Here is a 12,542-nt window from a genome sequence, read left to right on the forward strand (position 1 = left end):
ACACACGATCGATTATCCAACGGACTCCGGTCCGCCGGACCAAGTCTGCCATAAAGTCCGCTCATGTGTATGCGGCATTATGCCGCGTACATACGGTCGGACTTCTCCACAGACTAGGTCTGGCGTACTTTTCGATGGACTTTCCGACTGACTTTTTGAATGAACGGACTTGCCTACACACGATCAACCAAAGTCCGACAGATTCGTACGTGATAACGTACGACCGGACTAAAACAAGAAAGTTGATAGCCAATAGCTGCCCTAGCGTCGGTTTTTGTCCGTCGGACTAGCATACAGACGAGCGGACTTTTCGACCGAACTCGAGTCCATCGGAAAGATTTGAAACATGTTTCATTTCTAGGTCCGTCAAACTTTTGGGAAAAAAAAGTCAGCTGGAGCCCACACACGATCGAATTATCCGATGGACTCCGGTCCTCAGGACCAAGTATGCTGTAAAGTTTGCTCGTGTGTACGTGGCATTAGAGGTTGTACCCATCATCATATCAAAGTGGGAGTAGGGTCAGGCACACCTACAACACCCTGATAAGTTTATATATTTCAGGGGGCTGAATATCCCTTGGAAACCTTCTAGTAAACAAACTATGGATGGGTACAGGGAAATATCATTTAAATTTCTCAGCCTGTCTCCTCTGCATCTTCAAGGTTATTCAGTACCTCCCATCTACACTTCTTTTTAAATGCCAGCATCCCAGATAGCAAGGATAACTTGCCACAAATGTGTGGCAGTGTTGAATTGCAAATCTGTAACTTGCTGCACATTTTCACTAGCAAGTTGCACACTTGCAGAGCACTTGAAGCACAAGTTCTAATTGACATTTTTCAAATTTGTAGAAGATTTGCGTGACAAGTCTCTAGTAGGAGCAAAGTTGCAGTGGTCTACAGCAAGAGCTCTGCAAGTCTACAACATGAAAATTCAGCCACAGTGACCCCTGTGGTGGGAGGACTATTGCACAACATTACTGAACCAGAACTTGCAGCAGACTTGCAGAATGTTTGCAAAGAAAAAGTCAGGGCTGGGCTCAGCCCTCCCTTCTCAGAGCTCAGGTTGCTCAGCTGTCGGTTAATTGCCAGTACTCATAATTCCACAGTGACTCACCTGGTGATCATATCCTGCTCATTAACAAGCCGTGCTGGCTATTTAAGCTGTATGGATTAGATCTCCTGTGCCTTCGCCTTGGTCATCATATCTAGACACTCTCTGCTGTGTTCCTGTTGAAGACTTGCCTGGCTGATGTCCCTTCTGGTTTCTGATCCTATCTGCTGCCTCTGAATACGCTGATCTCTGACTCCCTGATTTCCTTGCTTGTTCTGACTACCCAATTTGGTTTCTGAACCCTGGCTATGTTTTGACTACGTTTACTATTTGTACCATTTTTACCACTATATTAAATGGTGTGATTTTTACTGCATTTTCTGTCTCCGTCTGATTCATGGTTCCTGACAGAAAGTTGATCTGGAGTCATGCAATGTGCACATGCTGCCATTGTGCAACAAACTTGTGAAGCCTGGCAAGTCTAGCAATAGCTTAGCAAGTCATTTTCAAACATGCAGCTCAATTGCCTGCTATCTGAGATTATGAAATCCACTTTAATCTATTAAGCCAAATAGGCTTACTACTGGCCCAGTTGTAGAACACAATTCCAGATCCCATTTTCCTGCCCACTCCAGCCTTTACAAACCTGTGCCACCATTTATTTTTTATGTCATCAATGACTAGCTTTTTTTTCCTACTTTCTTGGAGCTGATGACATTTGCTCAGGTGCCTCAGACATAACTGCAGTAGTCAGCCAAACAGCAAATTGTGCAAGATTTTGGCACCTATGGCCCTGCAACTTTCTTGGATGTGTGGTGTGTTTCCAAGAGGGCTGGTGGTGAAGAATAGCATCACCTTTATTTAGGTGAGAATCTAATAATTAAGAACATCCTCATAATAAAAACAAGTATTTATAAAACAAAAATGTTAATACTGAAGTGTACTGTTTAAGTTGTTAAGATGTTATCACCTTATACATTTCTCTCTATATTCTGTGTGACCTTTTTGCCAATAATAAATGTTCAAAAAGTTAGGCATCAGCTGGTATTGCCAGACACATTGGCCATCTGGTTTCCACGATTTGTCCACCTATGCCTTCAAATGACAACAGTCCACAGAAAATACAATAATTATTGCAATCATCTTTTCCAAAAAACTATTCGGGTAAAGTACAACAATATCCAAAACATAATCTTGTTTTAGGATACTTCAAATTTGTTATGAAGATATTTCTGTCACTCCTGTTGTGTGGATGAAGAAGCACGCCATCAAATTATCTTGGAGGAAGATTTCAGTAGCGGGGTATAGCACAGATATTATGAGGCAAAGGAGCATTTGTAGACCCCAGTGCAGGAGTGAGGTCCACAACAGTCCCAGGTGGAGCCTGGAATGTGAAATTTTGCAGCAGTGTGGTAAAGAAGAGGAACAGCTCCATTTTGGCCAAACCTTCCCCAGCACAACTTCTCCTACCTAAGAATAAAAGCATAAATGAGACTTACTGAAAACATTTCTGATAAAAAAAAAGCTTTAGAATCTCAATGTATACCTCATGCTGGGAATGCTACACATAAATTCATAATACACATAATATAGGCAGCTGAAGTTACATGAAAATCTTAACTTTTAATGTAAAATGTGAGCTTGGACCATGCTGTCCCTCCTCTGGAGCCTTCCTATTGGTCCTTTACTGTAATGGCCAGTCTCCCTGACCAATAGAGGCTCAAAAAGGGTGTGAAACCAATCTCAAGTATTGCAGTGCAGTTTTTATTTAGGCTATCTACATTTGTGTAATTTTTTCACCATTTGGTCCAATTTAATTGTCCAGATTTGTGAAAGGTTTACTTTTACATATGCTGGAAACACTCACAGATCAGTAGGCAAGGTATAACTACAGTGGGGCAAAAACGTATTTAGTCAGCCACCAATTGTGCAAGTTCTCCCACTTAAAAAGATGAGAGAGGCCTGTAATTGTCATCATAGGTATACCTCAACTATGAGAGACAAAATGTGGAAACAAATCCAGACAATCACATTGTGTGATTTTTGAAAGAATTTATTTGCAAATTATGGTAGAAAATAAGTATTTGGTCACCTACAAACAAGCAAGATTTCTGGCTCTCACAGACCTGTATCTTCTTCTTTAATAGGCTCCTCTGTCCTCCACTCATTACCTGTATTAATGGCACCTGTTTGAACTTGTTATCAGTATAAAACACACCTGTCCACAACCTCAAACAGTCACACTCCAAACTCCACTATGGTGAAGACCAAAGAGCTGTCGAAGGACACCAGAAACAAAATTGTAGACCTGCACCAGGCTGGGAAGACTGAATCTTCAATAGGCAAGCAGCTTGGTGTGAAGAAATCAACTGTGGGAGCAATAATTATAAAATGGAAGACATACAAGACCACTTATAATCTCCCTCGATCTGGGGCTCCAGCCCATGGGGTCAAAATTATCACAAGAACGGTGAGCAAAAATTCCAGAACCACACGGGGGGGACCTAGTGAATGACCTGCAGAGAGCTGGGACCAACGTAACAAAGGCTACCATCAGTAACACACTACGCCGCAAGGGACTCAGATCCTGCAGTGCCAGACATGTTCCCCTGCTTAAGCCAGTATATGTTCGGGTCCGTCTGAGGTTTGCTAGAGAGCATTTGGATGATCCAGAAGAGGATTGGGAGAATGTCATATGGCCAGATGAAACCAAAGTAGTACTGTTTGGTAGAAACACAACTCGTTGTGTTTGGAGGAGAGAGAATGCTGAGTTGCAACCAAAGAACACCATACCTACTGTGAAGCATGGGGGTGGCAACATCATGCTTTGGGGCTGTTTCTCTGCAAAGGGAACAGGACGACTGATCCGTGTACATGAAAGAATGAATGGGGCTATGTATCATGAGATTTTGAGTGTAAACCTCCTCCCATGAGCAAGGGCATTGAAGATGAAACATGGCTGGGTCTTTCAGCATGACGATGATCCCAAACACACCGCCCGGGCAATGAAGGAGTAGCTTCGTAAGAAGTATTTCAAGGTCCTGGAGAGCCCTAGCCAGTCTACAGATCTCAACCCCATAGAAAACCTTTGGAGGGAGTTAAAAGTCCGTGTTACCCAGCGTCAGCCCCAAAACATCACTACTCTAGAGGAGATCTGCATGGAGGAATGGGCCAACATACCAGCAACAGTGTGTGACAACCTTGTGAAGACTTGCAGAAAATGTTTGACCTCTGCCATAGCCAACAAAGGATATATAACATAGTATTGAGATGAACTTTTGATATTGACAAAATACTTATTTTCCACCATAATTTGCAAATGAATTCTTTACAAATCAGACAATGTGATTGTCTGGATTTGTGTCCACATTTTGTCTCTCATAGTTGAGGTATACCTATGATGACAATTACAGGCCTCTCTCATATTTTTAAGTGGGAGAACTTGCACAATTGGTGGCTGACTAAAAACTTTTTTGCCCCACTGTATACTACACTTTTTAAAGGAGGGCTAATAAAACAAAATGTTCAGATAGATACCATGTGTTTAATGACCTGTACTCAATAAGGTGCTTGAGCAGGTTTCTGGACCGTCATTCTTTCCTACCAAGTGAGTAACTGATTTGGAACAGACAAGCAGCCAGTGAAGTAAGAAAACTCTGAACTTCTGCCCAGTATACTTTCTTCATTGACTCACTACTGTAGATAGAGAAGCCAGAATAGAAATCAAAACTCCAGAGACTGCACAGTTTAAAACAGCTTGGAATGGTAAACCCTATGTTTTATCCTTACAGCTTCAATCTATGGTTCTGTCTGGAAAATTCTGTTTTAAGTTACCTGCTGAGAAAGGTATGAATGCATCGTTCCTATTAAACTTTCCATCGGCATCAAGAAAATGTTCTGGATAAAATTGATCAGGCTTTGCAAAGTAAGCTTTGTCTTTCAATATGGAGCACAATAATGGAACAATAGTGGTTCCCTAGAAGAAAGTAATTACAAACTAGATGTTATTAAAAAAAAAAAAAAGGCTTGTTCCTTGACTACGCTTCTGCTTGATTCCAACATTCAACCACTCCTTACCTGCTATTTCTGCTACTGGACCCCTGTTTGCTCACCTCCTGGTGGGGTGATCCTGAGGACTATGACCTGGTACTAACATGCAGCTAAACCCACCCACCATCAGGAGCTCTAGTGAACACTGGTAAGTACTTAGACTCACTACAGAAAATTGAAAAAAGGACTTTTGAGGTGTCCCAAAGAGTGGGGAGTACCTGGTGGTGTGCACCCTGGATGTTCTAGTTCTATATGCAGAGGGGTTGTCATCTTCGCTCGCCTGGGATGTCCCTGTATATGTACATCTGACTTTGTCCAACTGTCTTAAACCTTTACACGATACTTTGTGAGAAGGGACACTGTGGGGTTCATTTACTAAAACTGGAGAGTGCAAAATCTGGTGCAGCTGTGCATTGTGGCCAGTCAGCTTCTAACCTCAGCTTGTTCAGTTAGACCTTGACCAAAACTGGAAGCTACTGTATTTATTGGTGTATAACACGCACAGGCGTATAACACGCACATTCATTTTAAGAGGGAAGTTTCAGGAAAAAAACTTAAATTTTAAATAAGGAACTTTGAAGCAAAATAAGGGTGAGTGCCCATCTGCAGCCTCACCATTGCCATCAATACAGCCTGATCAATGCCCATCTGCAGCCTCACAAGTGCCATCAATGCAGCCTCATCAGTCCACATCAATGCAGCCTCATCAGTCCACATCAGTGCAGCCTCACCAGTCCACATCAATGCAGCAGCCTCACCATTGCCATCAGTGCAGCCTGATCGATGCCCATCTGCAGCCTAGAGTGGACAGGGAGGGGGGCGGGACAAGCGCCGACAGATTACAGTGAGAATCTCCTATGATAGACAGAACAGTGGTCCAATGGCGGCCCAGGAGACGGGACTTCCTATTACAGAGGCCACCAAGTAAACAGGAGTTTCTCACTGTATGTAATCTGATGGCGCTCGTCCCGCCTCCTTCCCTTTCCCCTCCGAGGCAGCTAAAATTGAAGTATTGGCGTATAACACGCACATGCTATTTGCACCCAATATTCATGGTGAAAAAGTGAGTGTTATACGCCAATAAATACAGTAATTGTTTTCTATGCAGAGCTGCACCAGATTTTGCACTCTCCAGTTTTAGTAAATCAACCCCTATGTGTATATATGTGGCTTAAAGGATGGCCAACCAAGCAAAATGTTCGGATAGATGGTTTAAAAACCATGCCTATTTAAATGAGTACTCAATAAGGTGCTTGAGCAGGTTTCAGGACCGTCACTCTTACTGGTACCGTCATTCTTACTGCTATTATCTTGCAATTTTTCTTTCCTTATTTTAGGTGAAGCTTCACAGTCTTATTACCTGAGACTGGTTTAAAATTCCTGCAAAACACGTTGAAGAATTTCTGTGTTTATGTATAGACATGTGCACACTGAAATATTTCGTTTCGGAATTTCGTTTTCGTCTAAAAAATAAATTTATTTAGTTACTCCCGAAATTCGTTTTTATTTATTTCATTTTTCGTTAAAAATTGCATTAGTCCGAAAATCCAAATTAAGGTCGAATCTGTCATTGAAGGCTTATGGTGTCTGTCGAATGTTCAAAGAAGATTCGACGGAGCAGCTAAACTGTACAACGCCGTATAGTTTACCTGCTCCGTCGAATCTTCTTAGAACTTTCAACAGACACCATAAGCCAAAGTACGTGTGTACTTAGTTCTAGCTATTTTACTGCTCCTCCTCTTTGGTTACAATCAGCCAATAACATTCATCATCATCATTATTTTTATTAATCTTTTCTCCCCTACGTCAAATCTTTTCTCCCCTACGTCGAATCTTTCCTCCCCTACGTCGAATCTTTTCTCTCCTACGTCGAATCTTTTCTCTCCTACGTCGAATCTTTCCTCCCCTACGTCGAATCTTTCCTCCCCTACGTCGAATCTTTTCTCTCTATGTCGAATCTTTTCTCTCTATGTAGAATAATCTTGGACTAATAGAGCTAAGGTTAGGCACATTCGACCACAGGTTTGATGGACACAGATTGTTATTGTCATCATCATGTCGAATCTCCTATCTATATCGAACTGTTGTAGCAACGAAAATGAAAATAAAGCATTTGTTTATGTCGGATCTTTCGTTTTTCGGACTCTGCACTTTCGCTATCGTTTGTTAAAACGATAACGAAAATACCTGAAATTCGGACGAAAATGCATTTGGACGAAAACGAATGCACATGTCTATTTATGTATACAGTGATAGGGCTTAGCTCCCCAATATGCTATAATAATCTTTAATGTATTTGTTACTCTGATATAGTTGATGGGTATTGGCTGTGCGGATAAGTGTGGAAACTGCAATTTTATGACCAGGCCGTTGGCCTGTTGTTTTTTAAAATGTATGCATTAATAAGATGTAAGAAGGGTGTTTATTCCTCCAATTTTTTATGTTGTGTATCTTGTGAACTCTGTGGGGGACTTCAAAAGTAAATTGATGCCTTTTATCCTTGAGAACCCCTTTAAGATTCAATGTTTGTAGTACTTAGACTCTGCACCTCTCTCTGCTGCTATAGCTCACTGGTTTCCTAACCTGACCCCATCACATGACACACATCTTCTACAGAGCCTAGATTAAGGCTTACTTAGTTTCCTTTACTGTGAGCCCTCAGACACCATTTTTCTACCAAGAATGGCTCCCCGGTATTACTTTTAAATTTACTATGTTAACCAGTTGTCCTATCACAATATATTACAAAATATATTTTAAAAATTCACCTTTGGAATCAAATAGCCTCTGAATGTGATATCACAAGTTGTTGCACGTGGAAGGTTAGTTGGGGCAATATCGCCAAAACGCTGAACTTCACACACAACAGCATCAGTGTAGGGCATTTGCTTTCTGTGTTCTACCTTTGGTTGTGCTGTGCCTATAACTTTTTCAATTTCTTTTTGCACTTTTTCTGTTAGATATTCAAAAATAAGCTATTAATATTGGTTTATATAATGACAATGTCTTCTGCAGCTGTTTACAACATAAAGACATATATCAGTAACAATATCAACATAATGGCATACATAATACATAACAAACAATGAAAAGAAGAGGGGCCTTGACAAAGCAGTGTGGCTTCCACCCTTATTTGCAAATGCATGCAAAAAAAAACCCCTTGGTCTTCAGGTTCCATTGAGTTACGTTGGACTTCTAGATGTGTGTATGTGTGTATATATATATATATATATATATATATATATATATATCAGGAATGAAAACCCAACCAATGAAAACACGTGATCTAAAATGAAAACAAATACAGGGGGGAGGAGATCGTTTTGATGCAGAAATTGTAAAAAAAATTCTGTATCAGTGGGAGACTTTTGGGTACATTAACTGGTAGGAGGCAAAGTGTATTATCAATTGTAAAGCCTTTTATACAAAGTTGGTTCTTCTGAATGTGCTTAAAAACTTGATACAATATTAGTATTGTTCAAACTTTCCTCACTTGTTTGCAGTAATTTGGCTGAAAATGCCACAAATTGGCAAAAAACAGAACCTTAATCTGAAAACAACTGAAGTCAATAAAGACATAGGTCAGATGGGTTGCCAAAGACCTGTATGGGGGTTCTACGTGGTCTGTTGTGATTTAAAGGTTTGCAACAGTCCCACCTGTCCAATCTCTGATTGGCTACTTTGCTGATTGTATGGCCTAGCCAATCAGCAGCCTTGCTGGTGTTCTGTCAAAACAGCCAACTCTTTAAAATCTCCAACGTCACTTCCGGTGATTCTCCAGCATCAGTAATTGGAAACTTGGACAAGTTTGCTGTTTTGACACAACACCGGCAGCGTATACACAACAGTACACAATATAAGGAGCGGAAATTGTTAGTCCACTAGTAACCAGCAACATGGCTGCCTCCAAGGCAACGACAACTTTTCCCTCCTTAGCCGCTGCTCTGTTAAAACAGCAAAGTTGTCATGTACCGTAGTGTATATGTTGCCAGTGTTGTGTCAAAACAGCCAAGTCGTCGAAATCTCCATTTACTGATGCTGGAGAGTAACCGGAAGTGACGATGTTGGAGGTTTCGACAAGTTGGCTATTATAACAGAACACCATCAATAAGGCTGTCAATCAGAGGCTTTGTTTACATCTGAAGGCCTACTCATAAGGTTAGAAGCATATAAAAGTAAGCCAATGTCCCTATTACAGCTGCAGTCAAAATGGTAGCTGGAGGAAGGGACTGCTGATGATCTTACAGATTTTACATAACTAAGAGGTCTCTTGACCTCTCTAGTGATTTATATTAACAGAATGGAGTGAGAAATCGAATAGAGCAGGGATGTGGAGAAGGGGTGAAAATTGATGAGTATAGCTTGCTTTGTGTGTGTGTTTTGGGAAGTGGGGAGGGGGGGAGCGAGTTTGTAGTGTGCTACTGGTAGACACGGTCCCTCTGCCTTGGCTTTGTCTTTTTAGTCATCTAATAGGGTGAGAAGTGTCAGAGTAATGCCGCGTACACATGAGCGGAATGTCCGACAGAAAAAGTCAGACGGAAGCTTTTCATCGTCTATTCCGATCGTGTGTAGTGTTGCCTTATAAGTTATAACAATGCATTGCTTGGCACCTTGTGGCATCTTATGGATTCAGTAGGTCTGGTGTTTTGTTTTTCCTTCCAAATTGACGCATGTGCTGTTAATATGTGTAAAGGTTTTATGTCTACAGGTTGTCTTCTTAAACTTTAAGTACTTACAAACACACCAGGTTTTCCTATAACTTTTTGTTTGTCAGAGTACAGATATGTGGGTGTGTCGGTACATTTTCGACTGTACTTACTGTGGATGGACGCATTATCTCAGCTGAAAGTCTGTTCCAATCATCCACTCCATTATGAACCTCTCAGAGAGGTACAGTGAGGTGTTATTAATTTTTGAGTTTTGTATTTTAGGAGACATACACAGACAAGGACAAATGATTGGACCCAGATTGGACAAAGTACTTTGAAACACAGACAGAGGACCTTAAAACATAATTTTTATTTTTTTTTTTGTTTTAAGGAGAAGCCTTGAATCCAATTAATTGCAGTCAGGCCCAACTAAATTCTAAAAAGAAAAACATTTAAACTTTTTTTTTTTTTTTTTTTTTTTTAAAAAACAGAGATCCTGCTCTCTGTAATACAAGTTCTTGTGGCCTGATTGAATTTCAAATAGATTTGCACTGAGAGTCAATTAATATGTTAATCACCACCGACAGAGGGTGTTGCCTTTTGAATGGCTACAATGTTTGAAGGCAGTTTCAATGTTTTTTTTTTTTTGACAGAATACAGATTCAATTTTTTTTTTAATTTGTTACATTTTTTTTCTCTCATTTTTATTTTTTTTTTCTCTTAACGGTAATTTTTTTTGTTTACAAAAAAAAAAGGGGGGAAGAAAGATTTTTAATTTTTTTTATTAATTCTTTTTTTTAATGTTTACTATTTTTCTTTCTTTCCTATAGTACCTTTATTTTTATTTATTTATTTTTTTTATTTTTTATTGTTATTCTTGAGTTTGGTGTCACCAGGGTGAAATAAATGAATAAAATAAAGAAAAGAAAAAAAAAGAGGGGAGTAGGGGGAACATTAAATGGAGAACATTTAAAATGGTTAGAAATGTTGATATAGAATATTAAAGCTTCCCTATAGCATTTTGGGGATGGACCAAGTTCCAAAGTTTTTCTTCTCTCTTTCAACATTGGATAATTGTTATATAAATGTATGTGATTGTAGCTATTACCAACTATGACAGTAACACCGGGGTGTTAGCAACAGTCATGTGACTATTTTCTTTGTATATGTGACATACAATCCTCTCTACAGTTCTAATATTGGGCAGTCATCATATGTGGTCATGGATCAATTTTTTTTTTGGTCAGTTTTCTTTTTGTGCCATAATCAAGTTCAAAGAGCATTGCGTGAATATCATATAGATATACTGGGACTGGTGAGACTCATAGTGATTGGCAAATAGCAGGGAGTATAGTACAATTGTACTTAAGAGTAATTTAGTTTGATTGTTCCTGAAGCCACTAGTGACTGATGACATCACACTTATCCGTATTCTGAAATCAAGTTATTTTTGTCTGCATAGGCGACACTGCCTAATCTGCACGGAAAACTCTTAAAGTGATGACCTCTTCTGTAGCCTGCTAAAGGCAGGACTCATACAGTAGCTACACATGGTAGCCAATAACGGAGCTATATGCCCAAAGGTTTGGCACCAGCCAAGGTTGAACTGTACCCAGTGTCAGTAAAAGGAGTTAGTGGTGAGTTGCGATGGCAACAAAACTCCCCGGAACATGTGAAGGGTCATACACGCACACACAACGTGGTATTCCACAGAATGTGGGGCAGAGGTACTTGCAGGCATATGACAATGGAGGAAGAAAGATGGGGGGATGAAAATCAGACACCTGGCTGAAGGGCGTAACCATTCAAATTGTTACACATGTCACTGGGAAAGGGGTCTCATTAGTATGTCGCAGTATATCTATGACAATTCTAATCAAAGGTCTTTACGGCTCAGACTTACCAGACAAGCATTCAGTTGAATGCATATGTTTTAAATGTACTTGTGTTTTTCTTTCTCTACCTTTGTCCACATTAATAAAGTATAATCTTAGAAAGCCAGGAAAAGCTGGTCCCCAGGCTATTATTGTATGCTGTATCCAATTGGAATCACCAGTGAAGGCCGTCCCAGAAGCAAGGGCAACAGGACCAGATTCGCCTTATGGACTTTCGTACTGTTATTATCGGACTATTGTTATTATTGGACTGTTGAGAACAAGGATCCTCATGTTGTTGTTTTTTTTTTGTTTTTTTTATTTTCCTTATTGTTTTGGTGCTGTTTCTCATGATTTCTATTTTGGACTTATGACATCCAGAACAAGTGATGACTACCAATACTGGGATCCAGAAGTGTGAACTGTAGAGATGGAGAGTTTAAAAGTTTTTTTTTTTCTTCTCAAAGAGTTTTATTTCATTTCAGAGGGTAAAGCCGAAAGTGCCAAATATTAAAGGAGATTGCACATAAACCATTATTCTAGGTGTGGCCGAGTCTCATATTCTCAACTGGCCACAAGGGGCCATCTGTTGCCTTATAAGTTTGTGTGAAATCTCCATTAATAACTGTAAAATATTGTAATAATGAATATATTTCAAAAAGGGTTTCATTTAAGTTTTTGCTAAGAGCAAAGGCCCAAGTCCCAAGGCTTGTATATGCAAACAAGGGAGAGCCAATTCCATTGTTCTACACCTACTCCTTTGAAAGAGTGCCATGCTGGGATATGCAATGGATCTAACTTCCTGGGGAAATACAATTGACACACTTGGCCAACATAGTCACAAGGATTTGCATGAAAGGGGGCCGACTTATGGAGTAAGCCCTCCAATCATGATCCAAGCTAGGCCAACCAATG

General features: G+C 40.1%; 1 protein-coding gene across 1 annotated transcript in view; it reads right to left on the reverse strand.

The window, feature by feature from the left end:
• Positions 1 to 1,946: 1,946 nt before the first annotated feature.
• Positions 1,947 to 12,542, reverse strand: part of LOC141139196 (cytochrome P450 2K6-like) — an 83,341-nt gene continuing 72,745 nt past the window's right edge. Inside the window, exons 8-10 of the mRNA XM_073625115.1 lie at positions 7,873 to 8,057; positions 4,889 to 5,030; positions 1,947 to 2,524 (exon numbers count right to left, since the gene is read on the reverse strand). Of these exons, the coding sequence (XP_073481216.1) occupies positions 2,346 to 2,524; positions 4,889 to 5,030; positions 7,873 to 8,057 (506 nt within the window). The 3' untranslated portion in view covers positions 1,947 to 2,345. The remainder of the gene's footprint in view (positions 2,525 to 4,888; positions 5,031 to 7,872; positions 8,058 to 12,542) is intronic.

The sequence above is a fragment of the Aquarana catesbeiana genome, linkage group LG04 (assembly GCF_042186555.1).
Source record: "Aquarana catesbeiana isolate 2022-GZ linkage group LG04, ASM4218655v1, whole genome shotgun sequence".
NCBI classification, from domain to species: domain Eukaryota; kingdom Metazoa; phylum Chordata; class Amphibia; order Anura; family Ranidae; genus Aquarana; species Aquarana catesbeiana.